This window comes from Setaria viridis, chromosome 9, assembly GCF_005286985.2.
Source record: "Setaria viridis chromosome 9, Setaria_viridis_v4.0, whole genome shotgun sequence".
In the NCBI taxonomy this organism is placed as follows: domain Eukaryota; kingdom Viridiplantae; phylum Streptophyta; class Magnoliopsida; order Poales; family Poaceae; genus Setaria; species Setaria viridis.
Window position 1 is genome coordinate 38,894,128 of NC_048271.2, and position 26,436 is coordinate 38,920,563.

General features: G+C 46.0%; 4 protein-coding genes and 1 non-coding gene across 5 annotated transcripts; 1 reads left to right on the forward strand and 4 right to left on the reverse strand.

Annotated features, from left to right (window-relative positions):
• Positions 1 to 502: 502 nt before the first annotated feature.
• LOC117837034 (bZIP transcription factor 29) lies at positions 503 to 3,049 on the forward strand. The gene is made up of 4 exons (XM_034716585.2): positions 503 to 1,381; positions 1,533 to 1,665; positions 1,759 to 1,843; positions 2,576 to 3,049. The coding sequence occupies exons 1-4, from the start codon at positions 627 to 629 to the stop codon at positions 2,776 to 2,778; spliced, it is 1,176 nt and encodes a 391-aa protein (XP_034572476.1). The 5' UTR covers positions 503 to 626; the 3' UTR covers positions 2,779 to 3,049.
• An 867-nt stretch (positions 3,050 to 3,916) lies between these two features.
• TRNAN-GUU (transfer RNA asparagine (anticodon GUU)) lies at positions 3,917 to 3,990 on the reverse strand. The gene has a single exon. It is a non-coding gene; the product is annotated as a tRNA-Asn (tRNA).
• Positions 3,991 to 8,300: 4,310 nt separating this feature from the next.
• On the reverse strand, positions 8,301 to 11,636 carry LOC117835632 (uncharacterized). The gene is given in 2 exon segments (XM_072290513.1): positions 8,301 to 9,138; positions 10,742 to 11,636. Coding segments are annotated over 2 exon segments (1,509 nt in total). The 5' UTR covers positions 11,546 to 11,636; the 3' UTR covers positions 8,301 to 8,433.
• A 4,836-nt stretch (positions 11,637 to 16,472) lies between these two features.
• LOC117835633 (uncharacterized) lies at positions 16,473 to 20,446 on the reverse strand. The gene is made up of 3 exons (XM_072290514.1): positions 19,686 to 20,446; positions 17,092 to 17,440; positions 16,473 to 17,026 (listed from the first exon to the last, which is right to left on the reverse strand). The coding sequence occupies exons 1-3, from the start codon at positions 20,360 to 20,362 to the stop codon at positions 16,673 to 16,675; spliced, it is 1,380 nt and encodes a 459-aa protein (XP_072146615.1). The 5' UTR covers positions 20,363 to 20,446; the 3' UTR covers positions 16,473 to 16,672.
• A 4,892-nt stretch (positions 20,447 to 25,338) lies between these two features.
• Positions 25,339 to 26,436, reverse strand: LOC117835175 (probable glutathione S-transferase GSTU6). The gene is made up of 2 exons (XM_034714556.2): positions 25,958 to 26,436; positions 25,339 to 25,892 (listed from the first exon to the last, which is right to left on the reverse strand). The coding sequence occupies exons 1-2, from the start codon at positions 26,282 to 26,284 to the stop codon at positions 25,539 to 25,541; spliced, it is 681 nt and encodes a 226-aa protein (XP_034570447.1). The 5' UTR covers positions 26,285 to 26,436; the 3' UTR covers positions 25,339 to 25,538.

The window sequence follows — 26,436 nt, forward strand, 5'->3', positions numbered from 1 at the left end:
GATCCCACCAGCGCTTCAGAAGTTCAGAAACAAGCCAGGCACGTCAGAGATGCCCACTGCTCAACAGTGCAGGAGTACTACGACCCCGGTCAACGACTCCGGCGCGCCGTTGCAAAATATACCTGAGAATGAGATACAGCAGCGCTGCAATGATGACAAACATGAGTGATCTTTCTGACATGTCAGGCTCCGTGGGCTTCCCCTGTGCAGAATCGCTACAGTCTTGCATACTGTGCGTGGTGCACGCATCTCCGTTTTTTTCCCTGAGATGGCAGCCCAGTCCTGTTAGTTAAGACGCGATGAGCATCCTGATGGCCGTGCGATCCTGTCAAGCAGCACGTTTCCACTCCTCCCCCGGGCGAGCAGACCGAAGATGATGCTGCGGCTGCCGGCGCGGTGCGGATTCCCGGAAAGACATGCGCCTCAACCCCACGCCACGCTGCCAAAAGGCTCTCTCTCTCTCTCTCCAGCGTTCGGCACCCACCAATTAAATACCACCCTTCAAACCGCGTAGAAACACCGCGCGACACAAACACGATCGGGCACCACCGCCACGCCACCGCATCCACACGAGCTCGCCCGCCCGCCCCCCCGCGCGCGATACGGTCGGCGGCGGCCGGCACGAAATGAACACCGCGAACGGGCACGGGCTGATGCACCACCACCACGTCCAGGCGTCCATGCCTCCGCCGCCGGCGCCGCAGCACCAGAAGCAGCATCGGGCGGGGCTGCCGCCGACGCCCCCGCTCCCCGCGCCCGCGGGGCCCGGCTCCCACTCCCTGCACCACCCCGACGCGTGCATGGACGACAGCTCCGCGGCGGCGCGCGCGCAGGGCGGCCTGCCGCCGCGCAAAGCGCACCGCCGGTCCCGCAGCGACGTCGCGTTCGGCTACTTCCAGCCGCCGCCGCCGCCCAAGATGGAGGCCGGCGGCTGGGGCCTCCCGGTCGGCGCCGCGGGCGACGACCTGTTCAATGCGTACATGAGCATGGAGGGCATGGACGGCCTGAACAACTCCGACGGGGACAGCCGCGGGAGCAGCGGCATGCGCACCAACGGCGCCGACAGCAGCGAGAACGAGTCCGAGGACTACGGCGGCGGCGGCGGTGGCGGCGCCGACAGCCAGTTCCTCCTCTGGGGCGATGCCGGCAAGAAGAAGAGGAATGCGGCCGGAGAGCCCGCGCCGCCGCCGCCGGCGAGGCACGCCAGGAGCCTGTCCATGGACAGCCTCATGGGGAAGCTGAGCTTCTCCGCCAATGGGGAGCCCGGCAAGTTCAGCCTTGAGTTCGGCGGCGGCGAGTTCACCCCCGCCGAGATGAAGCGGATCATGGCCGACGAGAAGCTCGCCGAGATGGCCCTCGCCGACCCCAAGCGCGTCAAGCGGTAGACCTCCTTTCGTAACAAATTATATCCTGCCATAAAAGCCCGGATCGTCACATTATAGCCGGATCCTTCCATATAATCTACCACAAATGCAAATACGTTGGTCACAATGTTATTCATAAAAATCGCTCTTGTGCGCCGCACTCTGCAGGGTGCTCGCCAACAGGCAGTCGGCGGCGCGGTCCAAGGAGCGGCGGATGCGCTACATCGCGGAGCTGGAGCAGAAGGTGCAGATCCTGCAGACGGAGGCCACGACTCTATCGGCGCAGCTCACTCTACTGCAGGTATGAGGAGCATCTGCCGCATTTTCAGACAGTGTTCTTGCTCGGTGAAAAATCCATGAGCTTGTTGTCTCAACTTCGTTCTCTTCGTGTCAGCGCGACTCGGCGGGGCTCGCCACCCAGAACAACGAGCTCAAGTTCAGGCTGCAGGCCATGGAGCAGCAGGCGCAGCTGCGCGACGGTGAGAAACGATTCCGCTTTCTTTGATAACTGTCAAACGGAATTCAGAGTAACGATGTTCAAACTTCCAGTTCAGTATCCATTTGCTGCTTTGTTCTGAATTTCCAATATATGTTCGTACGGTAGTAGTGCGGGACGTGATCACCGCATTGGCGTTCGGAGCGTAAGCATTGGCAGTTAGTCGTTGTCATGTTGTGCCGATACACTTGCCAGTTCCCCCTAACAAATTTGGCTAGTTTTTTTAATCCGACCATCATTGTTCTCTGATGCTGTTAGTTGCTAGCATGTCGTATGAAACAGTCAGAACGTACCTGAATGATCCAACTTGCGCAGAGACTTCGTCAGGCATTGGCGACGTCGCCTTGTTTTGGATTCTCGTATCGATCAAAATAGCCCAAGTGTTTGTTAATGCAAACTGACACTGCGTTGCCTAGTTCGTGTCGCGGTGCTGGTGGGCACTACCCCTGTCACAAGAGGCCGGCCGTCTTTAGATAATACAAGTGCTGCAATTATCTTTTAAGTCTGTCAACATCAATGCTTGATTTATTCATTCTTAAACTCGCTTTGTTAATAGAGAAGTCCACAGTTGCAGGATCGTCAGCTAATAAGCTCGTATCAAAAGTGTAGCAGTAGTACCACAGCATGTGCATCATATTCTAGTATAAACAGCAAATTCTTTTGAAGAAATCTAGCTAATTTTTTCTGACCACCATTTCTGTTTCTAACTGAACAGCACTGAATGAGGCGTTGACGACTGAAGTCCAGCGCCTGAAACTCGGCGACACAAGCTCGTCCAGCAATCTATCTCAGCAAATGCAGCTCCGTTGCCAGGACCAGATGATGGAGATGCACAAGCAGCAGGGCGAGCAGATCCCGTTCTATCAGCTGGAGCAGCGGGAGCAGAATGGCGCGCCGAGGAACCGTGACTCGAAATGAAGACGATTCAGAACAGCATGCATCTACATGCACTGGGTGACACCAAAAAAAATATTAGTCCCTTAGATGATATGAAATTTACATTTCCTAACCCATTTGTTTGAAACAGTGATCGTTATACTAGCAGCTTATACTGTGTTTGTCAGGGCAAGGACCCTGGAAGTTTCTGAATGTTTTCGTTCTTTCAGAACCATGATTGTTATCGGAGTTACTGTAATGAATTAAAATTCTTTTGTAGTAGCGTCATCTATTAATTCGAGCATTACCTGTACCTGTGTCGAGATCCAATTGTTTCCTTTAAATTCGCGTAAGTACTGCTGCTTCCTGGCCTCAAGCCTCGTTAGCATGCTCCGAGGATTCTAAAAAAGGTTGCAGCATTACTAGCTACTTCCTCTATTCCAAAATAGAAGTGATTAATATATCCTAAATCAAATTTGTCTAACTTTAACAAAATGTACCGATAAATGTACTAACATCCACAGTATCAAATATATGCACTATAAAAATATATTTCTTGATCTATCTAGAGAAATTAGTTTGATATTCTAGATATAAGATATAGATGCATTGTTCTATAAACTTAAACAAAATTGAAAAAAATGAGTTAATATAAGGCTAAAATAATTTATAATTTGTAACGGAGGGTTATCTTAACGGACTGGACAGCTGGCCTAGCCCAACTTGATGAATTATTAGGGCCCTGTCAGTGCAGGAAGTTTCGGTTTGCTCATCGCGGACAGGCCCAACTTGTTGTGCGTTCCATTGTTCCAACGAACTGATGAAGCTTCACCTTATCAATTTTTTTAAGACGTGTTAAAAAAATCTCTAAATAAGTTAATTTTGTTGATTTGAGCTTTCTGCAGTACTTTTTTAAGGACAAAAAGTTAATTATAGGATGAAAATAATCAAAGAAAAACACTGTTTGATTTGAGCTTTCTGCATAACTTCTTTTAAGGACAACAAAACTAATTAGGATGAAAACAAAAAAAATGGAAAACGCAAAAAGGGCTTGAAAAGCCTTGAGCCTCCGACCTTATGGTTAACAACCATATGCTCTGGCCAACTGAGCTATACCAGCTTTTGCGTCCTGTTGTTAAATGTTGATAATTAAATTTAAACTTCGTGAAACACAAAAAACCGCTAGAAGGAGGGCTCGAACCTCCGACCTTATGGTTAACAGCCATACGCTCTGGCCAACTGAGCTATTCCAGCTTTGCAACTCGTCTTTAAATATTTAATATATGTTACGTAATTTAACCAATGCAACAAAAATGAACTAATGAGTTTTAATTTTTATTATTCAGGAGTTTTTCCGACAGCCAGCTACAAAATCTATTATCTTAATAAACCACCACGTTCGCTGAGAGGGTTTAGAAATTCCCACGTTAATCTAAAAGAGAGAAGAATATATACCGTTGGATTATATGAAGGTCTAACGGTCTGGTCTATATTAGGTTAAAGAGTCCAAGTTAAATCCGGGTAATCTTTGTCAAGATTCTTAGGATGTCCATATTTATATGGGACAAGATCGATCACGTAGTCCTATTGCTTATGTCACATACGTGAGGTATGGATCCATCCGATGCAAAATTGAAAGCAAACTAAGGATAAAAAAACTCCACCCGATACCAGCAGTTTTGAAATGAAATGAAAGAATAAAATATTATCACTATATCATAACTTTTGCCAACAAGATCAAACAAGAGCAATCTCATCGACAGCACATCTACAGTTGACCATCCAAACATTATTCTTGCCGACGACGGCCACAAAAAAGAAAGGGTGAAGGTGCTAATCGAAGAATTACAATGTCCAATAGAAAAATCAACCGAAAAACATTATGTACAAGGAGATATTAATCAATTGAAAAAATATATGCTCTACATCTATAGATAGACTGTTTGACATAGCCATCTTCTGAATGTCATCTCAAACACATATAATATATCAGATGTTAAATAATTATCTTCGTGCAAGTGCATATATTCGGATACAATACTACCAAAATATAATACATGCAACAGTTTGAATTCCTAAAATATAACATGATAGTCTACGGTTCAGACTAATAATAGTAGTATTAAATAGCAACATTGACAGTTTTAGATGTATAATTGAAGTTCAACATCATAATCAAAACGCCTTGCATTAATTTAATCAAACATAGTTGGATCCATTAGTGCTAATAGTTTCTAACTATTAGCTAGCCACCAATTAGCAGGTGCTGTTTTGATCCAACTAAAAGATCCTATTTGGATCTGGAGGCTAAACTATAGTCAGCTAAAAATTAGCTCCTGATTATCCAAATAGGGGGGGGGGCAACCTTCAACTAAATTTTAGTTCATTAGCCCTCCAAACCTAGATGATGGGAGCTAATTTTAGAGAAAAATTGCAAAAGACTAAATATCCTTCCACTAAAATCTTATCCTTTGTTCTCTCACACCCTAGGGGTAGAATAGACTTTTGTCAATAAATGGACTAAATGTTAGCTTTGGTTTCGAACATGACTGGGCTAAATATACATTAGATGTCTAAGCTTTAGTCCGGGCTAAACTTTAATTTTAGTCCATCCAAACAGAATCTAATAATAAGCAGTTGGATATTTGCTAATTTGGATACACCGACTATTAGCAACTGTTAGCATGTTTTAACCAACTAAAGGTCTAATGATCTCTCTCTCCCCCCCTCCCTCCGTGTCCCATAATGAATGCAAATTCTTGCTTTATTCTAAGTCAAACTATTTTAAGTTTGACAAAATTGATAGAGAAGAGAATCAATAGAATTGTATTCATTTTGGGCACTAAGGAGGATTGTTAATAGTTAGCAGGTCTATTAACAATCCTATTTAGATCTACATATGCTAATTTTATATGCTAACTATTTGAACTTATGGATACAAACATCATCTTTTATGGTTCACTAAATGAAAAATTGCACAAATTAGATTTGCACGCAAGTGATTGAGTGCCCATACCGAGTCAATAACTCGAATCTATTCTACTACTAGGAATTGGACCCAATCAGTTGAACTCCATCCAGTTCGTTGTTGTAAGTGGACTCAACCCTAGATCAAACAACAACTACAAGGTGCCCTTTGTGGCACGATGGCCTATCAGCTGCTGCAGCAAACCACCATCAGCAGCAGGGGAAGCCACCGCACGACTCGGATAGCATGATCTAGCATAGGGGAGAGCAGACTAGCTATCGGCAAACTAGAGCTTTAGCTCGGATTCCTTCCACCTGAGCCTTCTACTTCCCCTATTGCGGATAGAATTCTAGATGCTTGGACAATGTTACTATTTCTTATTTCTCCTCCATATTGATATTTTTCCCTTTTGCCATTAGATGACGAACTATAAAAGGATTTTTTTACATAGCCGATTACTGCTTTTTTTTTATTTTAAATAGTGGCATCTTATATGGCTATATCCGCTATCTTGATCGAGTTATGGAGGCTTAGATTTTGGTAGGGGCGGGGGAATTATATGGGATTGTGCACAGACTATAGTCGAGCTTCAGACTAATATCCCCAGTCGACTCCCTCCCCCTTTTGTTGGTCTCAAATGTTTATAGAAATGCGGAAAGCAATCAATTTAATACAATGTGAGTCAACATTGGGGGTCTATTAGTGCATTACCGAGGGTGAAATCAAAGGCATAAAAGGGTTCCAAAGTCATAAGCCAGGAGCTAACATGCATCCACGTCCTAGGTGGTGGAGGAAGAGAAGAGAAGAGATGCGACCTAGGGTAAGTGAGGGAGAGGGGAAGAGAGAAACAAGAGGGGGGAACGTGTGCAAAAACTGACTTCATGCCTTCACTGGTCAACAATGGCAGTAACAACAACTGGCCTAGATTTTGGTGGGGTGCAGCTACGGGCGGGGTGGGTGTCCCTTGAGTCGCTCCGAGTGCGACACGGGGACCTCTTCTATCCTCAACTTGATATATATACACTAACAATTGTTGTCAAAATATGTTGTGTATTATGAGAATGTATAGAAAATGCACGAATTGACATAGGAACAAAAACATTAAATGATGACTTTGTCAGGTCCATTAGAAACAGAACAATTACTATCTACTCCCTCAGTTTGTATTTGTAAGGCACACATGCATATCAAGATTCAAAGTTTACAATATTTGACCAATAATTTAACTATCAATTTTTTATTTTTATAATATAAACTTATATGGTTGGATTCATAATCAAATATACTCTACCATAGTTATAAGTTTATAACCATAAATAATATAAGATAGCATAAATAAATAGTCAAAGTGTAATTTGAAAGACCGTGCCAAGTTACACCATACCTTATAAACATAAACGGAGGGACTAACAATTAACAGCACTACTTATGGAAAACTCAAATGAGTATTGAAAAAAACTAGGTCCCGCGCTATTTGCGCGGGCACCTTGCTAGTTAGTTCATGAAGATTATGTCTACTTCTAATATCATTCAAAGGGAAAATTTTTACACATAATGACATGGATGGTGCTACAGTTAATTAACATGATACAAAAGAAGGTATAAAGCTTGAAGCTCACTAGCGAAGCGAACATGATGGCATAGGTTTGTTGCAAACTGCAAGGACGCCTTCGAGGAATTCAGATCGCAAATTCTCATCTTATTTAAAATCGTGGATTGCCGAAACCACAACATATTCTCGTCTAATTCAATATGCAGAACGTCCCAAAATCGTATCATAGACTAGCGGTTGCCTTTGTGCCACCCAAGGCCAAGAAGGTAAAACTAAGACGATGCACGGACTCGTGCGTGACTGCACTGCACGGCATGCCACACAAAAATACTCGGTGCTAGTACTACTAGTCCCCGGACCTTGGGGCACCGGACCACCTGATCGACCTGAAGCGCTAGAACCTGACGCACCACCTCGCTAGCGTCACCCAGCGTGTCTAGCGCCGAGACGAGCCGCGCGCGATCGCGCCCGCCCTCACCTCGTCCCTTCCTCTACGCCGGGTTGGACTTGACTCTGAGCTCCGCACGCCCTTGACACCGAGTGCGATGAGCACGGGGATGGCGAACGGGCTAGGCGCCTAAGGCCACACGCCCAGCACCGTCACCTCGTCGTCTTCCAGTTCCTCGGCTGCTGCCATCGAGTTTGCACCGTGACTAGGCACTGGAGTGGAGCTCAGGGTCTGGTCGACCTGTTCGGTGTAGTATGTGACGTGCCCACCGTTCACTGCTGAATGATCTGCGGTTTGAGTGTGACGGGGATTATTTAGGCGTGACTAAGTGTGGACTAGGTACTTGGCAATCGGGACTCGGGAGAACGTGATCTAGTGATCTGCTCGCACGGCGTGCCCGGACGGGGACAAACTGCTCAGGGCTTCCTTGTCAAGGCTTTGGAAATTCGGCGCCACGGCGCACACGTTTCAATGCTCCAGGCGTACCGGTTGCGCCAGCACTTCCGTCACTAAAGGTTCCAAACCCACACGGATTCTTTGCGGGACTCATCCGTGCCGGAGGTTTTCTGTCGAGCTTCGAGAAACTAGACACTTAGTGGAGCACAAAAATTGCGAATTGCTAGCAAGTAGCAACATAAACAACAGTCCATGTTACAACACAAGTACTGTTGTACATTTATTGAGCCAATAAAAAGGCCGACTGTTCCTGGACTGACAGAAAGATGGAGCTCATTTCATGGAGCCAATAGCGAGCAGGGTCTGCAGGAACGCGAGCACCTTATCGACGTCGTCCGGCACGATGCCCTTGGCTACCTCGGTGGTGCGGAACCGCTCCTCCCACGCGGCCAGCAGCGGCGTCCTGGCCGGGTCGATCAGCTTGCGCCCGATGATCCTGTCGATGGCCCCGAACCACCCGAGGTAGCCGCCGAGCACGACGTCCACGAACCCGATGCCGTCGCCGCCGAAGAAGGGCTTCCCCTTGGAGCACTCCTCGAACGCGCCCTCCAGCGTCTGGAGCGCCTCGGCGGCGCGGGCCACCGCCTCCGCCCTCTCTTCCTCGTTGTTGCACCGAAACAGCATCCCCTGCCACGCGGACCCCACCTTGTCGTCGACGTAGGCCGCCCAGAACCGCGCCACCGCGCGCTCGTATGGGTCGGACGGGAGCACGGCCGGGCCGGCCCCGGCCCAGACCTCGTCGATGTACTGGATGATGACCTGGGACTCGTTTACGGGGCGGCCGCCGTGGAGGAGGACGGGGACGCTCTTGTTCACCGGGTTGGAGCCCAGGAGGAGCGCGCTCTTGTTGCCGAGGTCCTCCTCGACGTACTCGTACGCCAGGCCCTTCAGGTTGAGCACAATGCGGACCCGGATCACGAACGGGCTCGTCCACACGCCCAGCACCTTCAGGTCGCCGCCTCCCGCCATTGTCAGGCTCTAGCTTGCGATTCTGTTGAGGAGATGTATGCTGGGGTGTCGAGCGCCTGCGGTGTTGGTTTGGTACTCTGTTCTGTCTGGAAGGGTGTCAGGCCATTGGGCTTTATAGACGTGAGCAGCTGCCATTTGCGGCACAAGGGAAGTTTCGTGGGACTCCGGAGTGTGTCTCGAGTCTCGACTGAGACATGAACCTGGCCGTCTTGACAGGCACGTTCTGCTCGGAGCAGAGCATCTCTGGTTCAGTCCATACAAGTATGTTGTTGATCGGTTGATCGAGATGCCGTCAGCATGGTCGTCAGTAGGAACAGTGACACCTTGTTCGTCCGAAGAAAAGTAGCAGCCACAATCACACGACATATAAAATTGAAAAGCATTCCTTTGACGCCCTTTTCATTCATTGACCAAGATGCTCTCCACCTGCCTTTCCTTTGCGATAACAGTTCATGCCACCAACTAGCATTTTGCCACTCGTTATCGTTGAGTGCAATATTAGCGGAGCATTAGTGCACAAACGACATCCTTTCTGTTTAACTTATTGTCTGAAACGCATCCTTCATTTATCAAAGAGCCTTTTGCTTTCAAAAAGCAAAATGGGAAATTCCGAATGGCAAACCCAGTCTCACTTTTAGGGCCTGTATGGTGTTTGCAGAGGTGGTTTTAGGATCCAGATCACGCAAACCTCCATATCACCACCTTCATCGCTAACCGAGCACAGCTTAGACCATGAACTTTCCTGTGTTCTATGAATTTTCCACATTTATGGACTATTACTGTTTGCTTGCCTTTGTACCAGACACGACACAAAAGAATTTTTAATATTTCCACAAAAAAAGGAAAAAAAGAACATCTGGTCACCGATTTTATAGACTGAAATCATTGATGGCAATAATAACTATTGGATCTAATTTGCTTTAAATTACTTACACATTCAATTATTTTCTAATTTGGCAATATTTATTTTCTAATTTTTATTGAAAATCATTTTATTTAGTTTTTATTACTCTCTTCTTTAGCATCTTATTTATTTATACTTTATAATTCTGGTGCTATCTCTTAGATCAATATAACTGACCTTTGCGTACTGATTTAAGTTGATTGTTGGTAATTTGACCAAATTGTCTACATATTTCGGGCCTTGTCTAAGTTGATTGTGTTAGATCGGCCTGGTTTATCATAAAGCTACAAATAAAACCACTAAAATCACTAAAAAAATACGTGTAAATCGTGGACACATGGATTTCAACCGTGGCTTCCAAAGTCGAAACTAAAGGATCTTGTCTACAAATTAAGTAACTTTTTTTTTCTGAATTGAATGCGTAGAAATTATTAGAAAAGATGGGTACAGTATATAATAACGACATCTTTACATTTACAACATTTTTTGAAATAAAATTTACAGCATTTCAAGAGGTAAAAGAAAAATCTTACAAGACCTATCTATGGCCGGCATAAACCAAAGAATGTTAGGCATTTGAGATCTGCTCTATTTCAGGCCATCTTATTTTATCGTGATTAAGAGGCCAGTAAATTCAATAAATAACCAAATGGTGGGTGTTCAACAGCAAACCAAGATGGAGCACACGGTGAATGCCGCGCCCTAAGCGAAGAATGCCTTCAAGAACTCGAGGACCTTGTCGACATCCTGCAGCAGGATACCCTCGGCCGCGTCGCCGGCGCTGAACCGCTCGGCCCACGCGGCCAGGAGCGGCGTCCTGGCAGCATCGAGGACCTTGACGCCGATCATCTTCTCGAACACGTTGAACCACCCCAGGAAGCCGCCGAGCACGACGTCCATGTAACCGGGGCTGTCGCCGCCGAAGTAGTGCTTCCCCTTGGAGCAATCCTGGAACGCGCCTTCCAGCGTCTCCAGCGCCGCGATGGCCTGCGTCGCGCCGTCCACCTTCTCATCCATCTCATTGGCGAACAGCATCGTGCGCCATGCAGACCCGACCTACAAATGCGCAAAGAAGTAAAATTTTTGAGCTCCCAAGTCCCAACTAAACTAAACAGAGCAATGATGGATAGATTAAAAGATTATGTCGAGGTTAATTTGGATGGTGAGATGCATTGCACGAAGGTATACCTTGTCGTCCACGTACGCGGCCCAGAAGCGGGCGGTGGCACGCTCGTAGGGGTCGGCGGGGAGAAGCGAAGGGCCGGCGGCGCCGAAGACCTCATCGATGTAGTGCACGATGACCTGCGACTCGGAGACAGGCTTGCCGTCGTGGATGAGCACGGGCACCTTCTTGTGCACAGGGTTGGAGGTGAGGAGGAGCGGGCTCTTGTTCTTCACGTCCTCTTCGGTGTACTCGTAGCTCAGGCCCTTGAGGTTGAGCGCCAGGCGCACCCTGATCACGAACGGGCTGGTCCACAGGCCCAGCAGCTTCAGCTCGCCGTCTCCCGCCATTGGCAGCTCCTGCGTCTGGAGCGTGTACTGTACGCAGGACGAAAATGTATGTAGAGGCGTAGTAGCCGCGTATAGTTGGCGTTCAGGGTTGTGGTTTGATTCTGTTGTGAGCGTAATAGTGTCAGGCTATGTGGTTATATAGATGTGATCTGGCCGTCTTGATGGGAACGTTTCGGTGCATCCCTTTTGGTTCAGGTGATACAGGTATGTTGATCGGTGCCGCCAGCATGGTCGTCAGTCAATCAGATAGCAGCCACGCCTTGTTAATTCGTCCTTGGAAAAGTAGCAGCCACAATTAGCACGACACTATAACCATCTTTCATTCTTGAAGGGCATTGCTTTTATTTTTTCCCTGAGGAACAGAACACGCATGAGTCATGACGCACATGTTACTGGAGTGCCCCTGTGACCTTGCACGCGGAAGGCTGGAAGGGACTTCCATATGGATTCAGTTGTACATGCAGCCGTCGAGAAGAATGTTGTTTGCTCAACAACCTTTGACGATTTCTTGCTGGTCTATGAAGGCGCAACTCCCATCCATGTCCACGTGGAGAAATTGAAATACTACGATGGGAACTTTTCTTTGGAAAGTATGAAAAGCACCTCATATATCACATGGAAATTTAGAAAGTAGTTTTGTTGCAAATGCCCACTCTCAATTCTGCTTGGACTAGGCTTATTCATCTACAATTATTTTTCTTCAAACAACAAAACTCAGTGTGAAAATGTGTTAAGTTCAATCGGTGATTCTTTTGGTGAAATTCTAAAAAAAAGTTGAGATTTACTATGAAAATATATCTAACTTGACAAAGACTACATTGGCGGCTACGATTTCATGAAAACAAGTAGAATGATTTAAGCTTGTATGCACTGGCTTGGTCTTGGCAATATAATAAAATAGGGGCAGACATTGGCAAACAAATAACTCAAGGGAACAACTCAAAATCCATAGGAAAAAGCATATTTTTCATCCCTTAAATATTGTAAAAGTGTATCATTCATACCTCGTGTTTCATTTGGTGCAGATCAACCCATTACCTAACTATACCAGTGCATTTATCATCCCTAGGGGCGGAGCGGGGTGGTGGGGGTGGGGGGGGGGGGGTGCTGGGGTGTGTGGGTGGGTGTGTGCAGGGGCTGGCCTCCCCCTCCCCCCCGGGTTAGTTTGGCAGCCCCGTTCCCCGCGGGGAACCAGGCCTTTTCCCTGCACCGGCAGCCCACACGGAATAGTTCCATGTGGCGTCGGGCTCGTGCATTTGGTAGCCTGCTGAACAGGGGATTTAAAGCCCAACCAAGCCCAATTACCTTGCGGAAAACGCCCGGCCTAGAGACATCAGGCGGCCTTTCCCGCCTCCCTGTCGTCTCCTCCACTCGACGACTCACACGAGCGAGAGGCGCCGCTCGCTCCTGCAGGAAGATACCGCCACCACCGAAGCTCCTGGCTCCCACACGACCTCCTCCAAGAACCAGGTCCAGGTGCGCCTTGTCCACCCCTTCTCCCCATCTCATCTGAATCCGAATCCTACCCTTCCCCATCTCATCTCCCTTTCCTTGCTAGGGTTCCGCTCCGATGACAGCTAAGTTCCATGGTGGCGAACTTGCTAGATCCGCAGGAGTATCTCCCTCCTCTCACTAGGCTACAGTCTCCTCCCTGCTCCCGCATCCGCCGTGAAGCGCTGCCGCAGGCCTGCATCACCACCACAGACTACGTGGCTGAGCCTTTTTTTTTGCTGGTAAGGAACCATATCTTCTTGAACAAATTGTTCTTTCTTTGCTTGGTAATTAGCTGGAGTGCTCCATGGGTCAGTTTTGTTGGCCTTTCTTATACTCCAGATTATATTTGAGAAATCAAGTATCTAGAAATTGCTATTGTACAGCACCTGATTCGCTGACTCGCTGTCGCTAGCCTCTTGGGAATTCATTCTATCAAGCATGGTCTGTTTTTCCTAGAACATTCTTTGCTATAGAAACTAGATTTCTTTTTCTAACAAATGGAAATAGGATGCCCCAGTTTCAAAGGGATCGATCTGTTAGTCTAGCATTCTAGCATGTTCCTCAATTTCATGGTTTTGTAGCCATTGCACTTGTGTTTAGGGATCTGTCATGCGCTATGTTTTGGGAATTTGTTCTTGGAGTTCCTGTGCTTTTGATCTGCCAATTCATTGTTAATTTATTCAGAAGCTATAAGAGATGTGTGCTACAATTTTTGACAAGCTAAATCTTAATCCTTTCAATCCTGCAACCAATTTATATTTTTTCTATCAGTAGCACTAGGTGGCGCCATTAGTGAATTTTGGTGATTAATAGCCATAAGTGAATTTTGATGATTATTATTAATAAAACTTCATTGAAGGCTTCTTAATTAGAATAATTGTTAATTGATTCTATGTTCTGAAGTCTAAATATTAACATTATCTCCCTGGTCTCAGCATACCATGTCGAGGACATTGGGCATTAGCTCTATAACACTTTATAAAATTCTCTTATAATTTTTTTACTTGTCTGCATAGTGCACACCACATTCAGTCATATTAGAGTTCAGAAAATGATCCTGCTAACAAACTTTTATCCCGTGTTGAAGAAGCTACTAGCAAACTTGTGGCGGTAGCTTCTTCGGCTCAGCTGCTCGGCTAGTATTTCTTCTTTGAATTTCTAGCTGTTCGGTTTAGAGCACCTCAACATAGATTCATTTATATGTAGCTTGTAGCTGGTAGAATATCCAATTCTTCTGTCACTAGAAAACTATTGTACAATATCCAATTCTTCTATCACTTGTAGCTTTGATCTTGGATGCATATAGTGTTTGGTTTTATTTCGAAGCTAGGCTGAAGCCATATTTCCATATGATCTTTGGACTTGTTGGAGGAGGAAGAAAAGGATGATGAGCTATCCTTTGTACTTGTTGCTGCTATATTCTGTACCTGCTTTATTGTTTGTCGAGCTACTACTGCCAGTGCCACTAGTGGTCATTAGATGGCCAGCACCATTTCCACTATTTCCCTGCGTGATCGGCATATTTGATATGGTGCATTCTAGGATGTGCTACTGCTTGATATAATATGACTTGATGCAATTTTGTGCATATTGGTTATAATTATGGTTCTTTATTATTTTCTTTTTCTGAACAAGATATGCCAAGTGCTATGGTCTGTTTTCAAGTGAACAGGAAATTATTATCTAGCTTGTAATCTATCGTTTGTCTTCTTGGTTTTACATTTAGACTTTTTAGCTCCAACTATGGACATGATCATATAAAAGTGATTCACCTCTGTTGGGCAATGACTTCTGAAGGCTGATGCAATCTTTTGATTGCCGGTTTTGATTGTTCTGAGTAGCGTGTACTATAGGAGTTGCATGGTGTGAATCGGTTTAGCCGTCGTTTCATTTTGACTGTGTTGGTGCTAGTTGAGATGGATTAAGCTTATATGGAATAGCATCTGCATGTTACTCCTAAAGACCATGGAGCAACTATTATGCTATTTTGGATGATATGTTGATAATATATGCATTAATCTTATGTCAAGATCCTAAAGATTCAGTCAGGTAATTGCATTTGTCAGTTTCATCAGTAAAGGAAATAGAGCAAGCAAGCGGGAAGCAGAGGAAGGCTTCGTAATTGCGTCAATCTCCATGGCAGTGCTCATCTGCACCTAATTCTAAGTAATCGAGGTACCACCTACTAGCTTATTCGTGTTTTTGTTTTGAGTGGTATTGTTCTTGTTTCATCTTACTCAGATTTCCTCCCCAAATTCACTGTATCCTGTTAATCGAAGGCCAGGGGATCATATTGTTGCTATGTTTACTTCCTGATAAAATGTAGCTTATATGGACTAGTAGAAATAATCAGTCGTTTCAGCTTTAGCTTCGGCTTATCAGCCACCGAACAATATTTTTCTCTCACATCAAATCAGCCGTTTCAGCTTTTCAGCCAGCTTATAAGTCCAGCCGAACACTCAGCTTATAATGTCTACAATTTATCTATTGCTGCAAGCGAATGGAAAATCTCCATTCACAAGCAATAGGCAGCCAATAAAAAATCCCCATGTGGGAAGCAAAACGCATGCGCGTAGCTTCCAAACTGCCGAAGGGTAATTACCCCTACAGGCGCTATCTTCCCCGTTGGTGGAGGGAGATTTTGTTTGCAAGAAAATTCCCCGTGAATTAATTTAGCCCTAACGCCGTTGCTTTTCCACGGGATAACATATTAATCTCCTTGCTAATCACACATGTTAAGCAAGCATGGCCGGCCACCTTCATGACTAGTTGCTGCTGCATTCCGTAGCCCCAAATGAGTATTAGACTACCCCAAGGTCAAGCAGCTGCACAACATCCTTCAATTGACGCTTGATACTTCTGTTTTCTTTACTTAATTTCTTCACGCCCCCTATCTCTAGATCCTGGCTCCACCCCTACCATCCCCACCTTAAATTAACAATAGTTCAGTTAAGACTATGTAATAATCTTACTAATCACTGCTTAATCATGTCTAATGTTGAGTCAATCACTATAATAGATCGGTGTGAATCGGTTCCATTAATTTTCCAGATAAATTTTTATGGGATAGGTAATTTAACGGATTCACTGAATTTTTCGTAGACTTTATATCTATGACTCAGTATATTAGATTGCTATACCTTTGACTCAGCATATTAGATCGCTAAGCAGGGATTAGGCAGATGATTACGTGGTATAAACTGCCATTAGATGGCACTAAACTGTTGTTAAATTAAGGTGGAGATGATAAATGCACTGGTTTAGTTAGTTAAGGGGTTTATTAATATAAGGGATGAAAATGAAAAAATACTTTTTCCAAATCCAAATGATAAATGGCGTGTTTTTTAGGAATTTTTTTTGAGTGTATCATTTGGAATTTGTGGTTCGTCACGAAAGTAACAAGAGTCTTCGAAGGCCTGGTGTAGGCCCAGTATAGATTAAGTATGGGCTCCATTTATTCATAGAGCCCTGCTCAAATCAGGCCTTCTTATTCCATCATATATATCGTGGATTCAAATCACATCTTAAAACCCATTAATAGCCCAGTGAAAATAACCATACCAAAGTACCAAACAACAACAATTCAATCGGCGTTCAGCAACAACACCGGAGGAGCACCCACCAAACTAACTACTAATCCAGGAACGTTTGCAGGAACTCGATCACCTTGTCAACGTCAGAAGGCAGGACGTCCTTCGCCGCATCCGCCGCGGCGAACCGCTCGCCCCACGCGGCCAGGAGCGGCGTCCTCGCCGCGTCCAGGACCCTGACGCCGACCATCTTCTCGAACACCTTGAACCACCCGAGGTAACTGCCCAGCACGACGTCCACGAACCCGATGCCGTCGCCGCCGAAGTAGTCACCCCCACGGGAGCAGTCCTTGAACGCGCCCTCCAGCGTCCCCAGCGCCGTGATGATCCGCGCCGCCGCGTCAGCCTTCTTCTCGGCCTCCCGCGCGAAGAGGATCGTGTGCCACGGAGAACCCACCTGAGCACACATCATGCTTGTCTGAGCTCCACACAGCAAGGATCGAGATGAAATGTGGCAAATACCTTATCGTCGACAAAGGCGGCCCAGAAGCGGGCGGTGGCGCGCTTGTACGGGTCGGCGGGGAGGACGGAAGGGCCGGTGCCGGAGAAGACCTCGTCGAGGTACTGCACGATGACCTGCGACTCGGCGATCGGCTTGCCGTCGTGGATGAGCACGGGAACTTTCTTGTGCACGGGGTTGGAATTGAGGAGGAGCTTGCTCTTGTTGAGGAGATCCTCCTCGATGTACTCGTAGCTGATGCCCTTGAGGTTGAGCATGATCTGCACCCTGTTCACGTAGGGGCTGTCCCACACGCCCAGCAGCTTCAGCTCACCTCCCTTTGCGGCCATTGCCAAGCACCCAAGCTCGATCGATCAGGCTAGCTAGCTATTCTGGATGTTGTGCAGCAGTAGCGCAGAGGATGTAGTGGAGTCTGTGGGAGTGGTTACGACTTACAACTCACAAATACTTGCAGACATTCACGAGGCCATGATTGCACGTTAGGTGCCAGTGCGCAAACTTTTCCTCCACATAATTGGACAAAAGGCATCGTATCATCCGACGACTATAGTAATGGCTGTGCACCCAATGTTCCGATGGCCTATATTCTGTGAGCATAGGATGAATCGGTGAAGAGAAAGCGTTGAAGAATGAAGCACTGGATATTCCGATGGCCATGTTGACACTGTTTACTAAGAATATTTACTTTGGAATTATATAGAGAGTTTTCGGGAAAAATATCTTCAGCACCGGATGATCCGATGGTGCAATCGGACAAAGCATCGGATGAAGCGTTGGAGCAATTTTGGGTAGGGGGTCCAATGGCTATAGGCATTAGCATGGGGTACCGGATGATCCGATGCCTACCCCAAGTGACCATGGGATCATCCGATACTAATAATTTTTACTAGTTTTTGGAGTAATGACTCTTTAAGGTTCGTGGGCTATTAATTTATACCCCCTCTGCTCGTCCATTTGGAGCTGCTGGAGCGACTACAAGGCCCTTGAAGGCACAAGCTTAGAAGAGTGATTAGTGATAGGATAGGCCTGAGCTGCTGGAGCGACTACAAGGCCCTTGAAGGCACAAGCTTAGAAGAGTGATTAGTGATAGGATAGGCCTAAAGAGAGTGAGTGCAAGGTGTTGCTACCTTGTGATTGGTTCAAGGAATGAACCGTCATTGTAAACTTGGTGCGCCGGCACCTTGGAGCCTTGGTGTCTTGCCGGCAAATTTTTGACCCTCCCGGCTTGGTGTGGAGTGACGACAATGACCGTACGTGTTCGGGGGACAAGGAGACCTCTTCCTTTGTGGAGAAGCTTCGTAGTGGAGAAGGCATCAAGGTAACCGGAAAACATGGAGTGGTGAGCCTTGCCTTTGTGGCAAGCTTCTCATCCAGCTTGGCGAGAGCCTTTGTGGTGAGTCCAAAACCGGGAGATACTTGGTGACCGGGAGTATATCATTTGTGGAGCTCCAACATGAATTAGGGGTGGCATTTGCCTACTAATACCACAGGATAAATCGTCGTGCCGAGTTTGCATTCTTACTAACCTAATTGTTTACATTTTCGCATTTCTTTCTTGCAACTTGTGTGCTTTTGCTTTCGAGTGCAATTTCTTGATGGAATTGGCTCTAAATTTCAAAACTCTTTGTGGGTGGTAAGTTTTCACAAGATCAACCATAGATGCATATCTAGATATATCTTGATCTAGTATATGTTTTGATGTATGGTAGTGGAAGCCAAATTAAGTTTGCCTAATTCACACTCTCCCCCTCTTAGGCTACGGGGCTCTGATTCCTTCCACTGTCCACATTTCGTTTGTCATGCCTGAAATAATCAGGCGTGACATTGTGGCCTTTGCGCCTCAGATCGTTCGCTTGGCGAACCGTCGTTGCTGTCACCGAGTCTTGGTGGGTGGAGTGTCTCTGTCAGTTCGCCCTCTGCTTCTTAACATGCATGCACCCCCTAAACAGAAGAACTCTGTAAAATAAATTCAGATAGTGTTTGGTTCGAGAGTGCAAACGCAAACGGTAATGAAATGGAATTACACTGGGACTGTAAGCGATGTATCGGATTGCAGACTTTGTTTGGTTCTGGTCTGTAATGGAATCAGAAAGCTCTTGCGTTGCGTGCTAGGCGGATTTCGGCCTGATCTAATCATGCATGAGACGGTTGGGGAAGGACGGATGTGTTGGACATGCGATGATGCTGACGCAAGATATGAAATGGGCAAGGGGCCACTTGGCCAGTCGGGCATAAGAAATGAATTACGCTCGATTAGGAGCGGTATCGGTCTTTCTACTAACCGGTATCTGATTACGGATGTGATTGCGGAAGCGCTGAAACAAACACGTAACAACGCAATCAGATGCCATGTGTAATCAGGTTACGTTACATTTGACCTAACCAAACACTATATCAATTCTATACCACTTTTCTTTTTAGAAACGGGAAAGATTAGCATATCGTTACGGAAGAACATAACGAAACTGCAAAATTAATACACATCAAAGACAAAGACGTCAATTTATGGCACGCTGGATCACAAGAATTCACTTGGCAATCCAATGATTTGGCTACCCACGGTGTTTATTACACGACTCAATCCGAACCAATTCACTTGGCGGCAGCGGCAGCGAGCTTATTGGCGTACTGCACGGCCTCGTCCGCCCCCGGCACCACTTCCTTCGCCTCCGCACTTTCCCGGAATCGCTCCGCCCACGCGGTCAAGAGCGGAGCCTTGTTTGCGCTAATGATCTCGACTCCGAACATCCTGCGCACCGCCTCAAACCAGAACAAGCAGGAGCCGAACACGATGTCGAGGTACCCGATGGAGTCACCACCGAAGAAGGCCTTGCCCTCGGAGCACTTGTCGAAGGCTTCCTCCATTTGCCCGATCGCAGCAGAAGTCTCCGTCACCTTCTCTGCCCTCTCGTCCTCCGTCTTGGCCTTAAGGATGCCAATCCATGCCGGACATAGCTTGTCGTCGACGAAGGCGGCCCAGAAGCGAGCAGTGGCGCGCTCGTAGAGATCGGTGGGGAGTATGGACGGGCCGGCAAACAGCTCGTCGACGTACTGCACGATGACGAGCGATTCACACAGCGGCTTACCGTTGTGGATGAGCACGGGGACCTTCTTGTGCACCGGGTTGGACTTGAGCAGGAGCTCGCTCTTGTTGAACAGGTCCTGCTCGACGTACTCGTAGCTCACGCCCTTCGTGCTCAACGCCATGCGCACCCGGATCACGAACGGGCTCACCAGCAGGCCGAGCAGCTTCAGATCCTCCTTGCCTGCCATTGTATTCTTCTCTCAGTGTTTTCCTCCACTGACTCTTGGCTTGTGACTAATTCTTGCTATCTTGCTGTCTGTGTGCAGGACTTCACAGTTTGGGCGTTTATATAGCAGGTCGCGTGTACTTAGTCTACATGAGATTTTTTATTGCAGACATCGACGCTGATATTGCGGCGGCTGGCGACAGGCAAGTTGGTGGTCATGTTCTTCTGCAGCTCACTGACGAAGCTTCATTTTGCAATCAGACGCTAACCAGCAGTGGACTTTTATTTTTATCTTCCCTAATGATGCTGTGAGACTGGCAGTGACAGCGGTTGGCATTACCGTCTCTCTCTACTTTGATTCAGTTATGTGGAATGATTATCCATTTGATACTTACTCCGCAAGTCCACAGATACAAGTACTCTGATAGGCGTGCTAGTAGGGCGGGTGGGTTGTATTATTGTTGTAACGTCGGGTGTGTCTGAATGTGTGAAAATGGATTTTAGTATCTAATGATTTGGGGTGGGCTGGGTTTATCGCAAATGCAGGGTGGGACGGGTTGGAAGTGGTTTCTTTTTCTTTGGATTTGTATGGGTTTAACTCATATGTTTAAGTTTCAGGTTTGACTCCTGACGTGGGATCCATAAGTAGATTTAGTCACACTACTTTACACAAAGTACAAGACTGTCAAATTCAATCATCTCCCACAATTTTGATCAACTTTGCTCAAATTTTAAGGTGTCAAATTTTAAGTTTTAGGGGTCATCTCTTAACGCGAGGTCCACGTATAAGTCTAGCCATACTACTTTGCATAAAGTAGTGGAATATCAAATTGAGTTATTTCTAACAGATTTTAGTAACATTTTCTAAATTTTAAAGCGTGAATGTAAGGTTTTAGTTCCAGGGTTTGGTTCTCAATGTAGGCCCTACATAGGTTTAATTTTAGGAAAAAGTTTATTTTTGACCATCGAACTATAGCCTCGGTTTGGTTTCGACTATCGAACTCGAAAATCAGAAATCTTTAACCACTTAACTGTATAAACCGTGTACTAATGTCCATCGCGTCTTGTTTTGACTCTCTTTGAGTGGTTTTGACTACCACGTCAGATCGACCGGCCATGTCACCATGCTGACTCAGAATAGGCCCACATGTCATGTCATATGCCTTAGAAAGGCATCCACCTGTTTAGGGATGGCAATCGGACGGGTCTGGACCCGAGATCCACGGGTTTCAGACCCGACGGGGGTGGGGGCGAGGACGGGTCCGGAATAGTTCCATGCGGCATCGGGCTCGTGCGTTTGGCAGCCTGCTGAACGGGGGATTTAAAGCCCAACCAAGCTCAATTACCTCACGGAAAACACCCGGCCTAGAGACATCAGGCGGCCTTTCCTGCCTCCCTGTCGTCTCCTCCACTCGACGACTCACGCGAGCGAGAGGCGCCGCCCGCTCTTGCAGGAAGCTACCGCCACCGCCGAAGCTCCTGGCTCCCGCACGACCTCCTCCAAGAACCAGGTCTAGGTGCGCCTTGTCCACCCCTTCTCCCCATCTCATCTGAATCCGAATCCTCCCCTTCCCCATCTCATCTCCCTTTCCTTGCTAGGGTTCTGCTCCGATGACAGCTAAGTTCCATGGTGGCGAACTTGCTAGATCCGCAGGAGTATCTCCCTCCTCTCACTAGGCTACAGTCTCCTCCCTGCTCCCGCATCCGTCGTGATGTGCTGCTGCAGGCCTGCATCAGCACCACAGACTGCGTGGTTGAGCCTTTTTTTTCTTGGTAAGGAACCATATCTTCTTGAACAAATTGTTCTTTCTTTGCTTGGTAATTAGCTGGAGTGCTCCATGGGTTAGTTTTGTTGACCTTTCTTGTACTCGAGATTATATTTGAGAAATCAAGTATCTAGAAATTGCTATTGTACAGCACCTGATTCGCTGACTCGCTGTCGCTAGCCTCTTGGGAATTCATTCTATCAAGCATGGTTTGTTTTTCCTAGAATATTCTTTGCTATAGAAACTAGATTTCTGTTTCTAACAAATGGAAATAGGATGCCCCAGTTTCAAAGGGATCGATCTGTTAGTCTAGCATTCTAGCATGTTCCTGAATTTCATGATTTTGTAGCTATTGCACTTGTGTTTAGGGATTAGTCATGCGCTATGTTTTGGGAATTTGTTCTTGGAGTCCCTGTGCTTTTGATCTGCCAATTCATTGTTGATTTATTCAGAAGCTATAAGAGATGTGTGCTGCAATTTTTGACAAGCTAAATCTTAATCCTTTCAATCCTGCAACCAATTTATATTTTTTCTATCAGTAGCACTAGGTGGTGCCATTAGTGAATTTTGGTGATTAATAGCCATAAGTGAATTTTTATGATTATTATTAATAAAAATTTATTGAAGGCTTCTTAATTAGAATAACTATAACTGTTAATTGATTCTATGTTCTGAGGTCTAAATATTAACATTATCTCCCTGGTCTCTGCACACCACGTCCAGGACATTGGGCATTAGCTCTATAACACTTTATAAAATTCTCTTATAATTTTTTTACTTGTCTGCATAGTGCACACCACATTCAGTCATATTAAAGTTCAGAAAATGATCCTACTAACAAACTTTTGTCCCGTGTTGAAGAAGCGACTAGCAAACTTGTGGCGGTAGCTTCTTCGGCTCAGCTGCTCGGCTAGTTTTTCTTCTTTGAATTTCTAGCTGTTCGGTTTAGAGCACCTCAACATAGATTCATTTATATGTAGCTTGTAGCTTGTAGAATATCCAATTCTTCTGCCACTAGAAACTACTGTACAATATCCAATTCTTCTATCACTTGTAGCTTTGATCTTGGATGCATATAATGTTTGGTTTTATTTCTGAGCTAGGCTGAAGCCATATTTCCATATGATCTTTGGACTCGTTGGAGGAGGAAGAAAAGGATGATGAGCTATCCTTTGTACTTGTTGCTGCTATATTCTGTACCGGCTTTATTGTTTGTCGAGCTACGACTGCCAACGCCACTAGTGGTCATTAGATGGCCATCACCATTTCCACCATTTCCCTACGTGATTGGCATATTTGATATGATGCATTCTAGGATGTGCTACTGCTTGATATAATATGACTTGATGCAATTTTTTGCATATTGGTTATAATTAGGGTTCTTTGTTGTTTTCTTTTTCTGAACAAGATATGCCAAGTGCTATGGTCTGTTTTCAAGTGAACAGGAAATTATTATCTAGCTTGTAATCTATCGTTTGTCTTCTTGGTTTGACATTTAGACTTTTTAGCTCCAACTATGGACATGACCATATAAAAGTGATTCACCTCTGTTGGGCAATGACTTCTGAAGGTTGATGCAATCTTTTGATTGCCGGTTTTGATTGTTCTGAGTAGCGTGTACTATAGGAGTTGCATGATGTGAATCGGTTTAGCCATCGTTTCATTTTGACTGTGTTGGTGCTGGTTGAGATGGATTAAGCTTATATGGAATAGCATCTGCATGTTACTCGTGAAGACCATGGAGCAACTATTATGCTATTTTGGATGATATGTTGACAATATATGCATTAATCTTATGTTAAAACCCTAAAGATTCTAATTGCATTTGTCAGTTTCATCAGTAAAGGAAACAGAGCAAGCAAGTGGGAAGTAGAGGAAGGCTTCGTAATTGCGTCAATCTCCATGGCAGTGCTTATCTGCACCTAATTCTAAGTAATCGAGGTACCACCTACTAGCTTATTCATGTTTTTGTTTTGAGTCGTATTGTTCTTGTTTTATCTTACTCAGATTTCCTCCCCAAATTCACTGTATCCTGTTAATCGAAGGCTAGGGGATCATATTGTTGCTATGTTTACATTCTGGTAAAATGTAGCTTATATGAACTAGTAGAAATAATCAGCCATTTCAGGTTCAGCTTCAGCTTATCAGCTGGCTTATCAACCACCGAACAATATTTTTCTCTCACATCAAATCAGCCGTTTCAACTTTTCAGCCGGCTTATAAGTCCAGCCGAACACTCGGCTTATAATGTCTACAGTTTATCTATTGCTGCAAGCGAATGGAAAATCTCCATTCACAAGCAATAGGCAGCCAATAAAAAATCCCCATGTGGGAAGCAAAACGCATGCGCGTAGCTTCCAAACTGCCGAAGGGTAATTACCCCTACGGGCGCTATCTTCCCCGTTGGTGGAGGGAGATTTTGTTTGCAAGAATATTCCCCGTGAATTAATTTAGCCCTAACGCCGTTGCTTTTCCACGGGATAACATATTAATCTCCTTGCTAATCACACATGTTAAGCAAGCATGGCCGGCCACCTTCATGACTAGTTGCTGCTGCATTCCGTAGCCCCAAATGAGTATTAGACTACCCCAAGGTCAAGCAGCTGCACAACATCCTTCAATTGACGCTTGATACTTCTGTTTTCTTTACTTAATTTCTTCACGCCCCCTATCTCTAGATCCTGGCTCCACCCCTATCATCCCCACCTTAATTTAACAATAGTTCAGTTAAGACTATGTAATAATCTTACTAATTACTGCTTAATCATGTCTAATGTTGAGTCAATCAATATAATATATCGGTGTGAATCGGTTCCATTAATTTTCCAGATAAATTTTTATGGGATAGGTAATTTAGTGGATTCACTGAATGTTTCGTAGACTTTATATCTATGACTCAGTATATTAGATTGCTATACCTTTGACTCAGCATATTAGATCGCTAAGCAGGGATTAGGCAGATGATTACGTGGTATAAACTGGCACTAGATGGCACTAAACTGTTGTTAAATTAAGGTGGAGATGATAAATACACTGGTTTAGTTAGTTAAGGGGTTTATTAATATAAGGGATGAATGTCACACTTAACTTTTAGTGATGAAAAAACACTTTTTCCAAATCCAAATGATAAATGGCGTGTTTTTTAGGAATTTTTTTTTGAGTGTATCATTTGGAATTTGTGGTTCGTCACGAAAGTAACAAGAGTCTTCGAAGGCCTGGTGTAGGCCCAGTATAGATTAAGTATGGGCTCCATTTATTCATAGAGCCCTGCTCAAATCAGGCCTTCTTATTCCATCATATATATCGTGGATTCAAATCACATCTTAAAACCCATTAATAGCCCAGTGAAAATAACCATACCAAAGTACCAAACAACAACAATTCAATCGGCGTTCAGCAACAACACCGGAGGAGCACCCACCAAACTAACTACTAATCCAGGAACGTTTGCAGGAACTCGATCACCTTGTCAACGTCAGAAGGCAGGACGTCCTTCGCCGCATCCGCCGCGGCGAACCGCTCGCCCCACGCGGCCAGGAGCGGCGTCCTCGCCGCGTCCAGGACCCTGACGCCGACCATCTTCTCGAACACCTTGAACCACCCGAGGTAACTGCCCAGCACGACGTCCACGAACCCGATGCCGTCGCCGCCGAAGTAGTCACCCCCACGGGAGCAGTCCTTGAACGCGCCCTCCAGCGTCCCCAGCGCCGTGATGATCCGCGCCGCCGCGTCAGCCTTCTTCTCGGCCTCCCGCGCGAAGAGGATCGTGTGCCACGGAGAACCCACCTGCGCACACATCATGCTTGTCTGAGCTCCACACAGCAAGGATCGAGATGAAATGTGGCAAATACCTTATCGTCGACAAAGGCGGCCCAGAAGCGGGCGGTGGCGCGCTTGTACGGGTCGGCGGGGAGGACGGAAGGGCCGGTGCCGGAGAAGACCTCGTCGAGGTACTGCACGATGACCTGCGACTCGGCGATCGGCTTGCCGTCGTGGATGAGCACGGGAACTTTCTTGTGCACGGGGTTGGAATTGAGGAGGAGCTTGCTCTTGTTGAGGAGATCCTCCTCGATGTACTCGTAGCTGATGCCCTTGAGGTTGAGCATGATCTGCACCCTGTTCACGTAGGGGCTGTCCCACACGCCCAGCAGCTTCAGCTCACCTCCCTTTGCGGCCATTGCCAAGCACCCAAGCTCGATCGATCAGGCTAGCTAGCTATTCTGGATGTTGTGCAGCAGTAGCGCAGAGGATGTAGTGGAGTCTGTGGGAGTGGTTACAACTTACAACTCATAAATACTTGCAGACATTCACGAGGCTATGATTGCACGTT

Bases quoted from the DNA above. Each gene is read 5' to 3' on its own strand.
- LOC117837034 (XM_034716585.2), top strand. From the start codon at position 627: ATGAACACCGCGAACGGGCACGGGCTGATGCACCACCACCACGTCCAG. The intron at 1,382-1,532 runs GTAGACCTCCTT...CGCACTCTGCAG, and splicing joins GACCCCAAGCGCGTCAAGCG to GGTGCTCGCCAACAGGCAGT. The intron at 1,844-2,575 runs GTGAGAAACGAT...CTAACTGAACAG, and splicing joins GCAGGCGCAGCTGCGCGACG to CACTGAATGAGGCGTTGACG.
- LOC117835175 (XM_034714556.2), bottom strand. From the start codon at position 26,284: ATGGCCGCAAAGGGAGGTGAGCTGAAGCTGCTGGGCGTGTGGGACAGC. The intron at 25,893-25,957 runs GTATTTGCCACA...ATGTGTGCGCAG, and splicing joins CCGCCTTTGTCGACGATAAG to GTGGGTTCTCCGTGGCACAC.
- LOC117835633 (XM_072290514.1), bottom strand. From the start codon at position 20,362: ATGGCAGGCAAGGAGGATCTGAAGCTGCTCGGCCTGCTGGTGAGCCCG. The intron at 17,441-19,685 runs GTGAATTGGTTC...GCTAGCCTGATC, and splicing joins CTCGCTGCCGCTGCCGCCAA to GATCGAGCTTGGGTGCTTGG. The intron at 17,027-17,091 runs GTATTTGCCACA...ATGTGTGCTCAG, and splicing joins CCGCCTTTGTCGACGATAAG to GTGGGTTCTCCGTGGCACAC.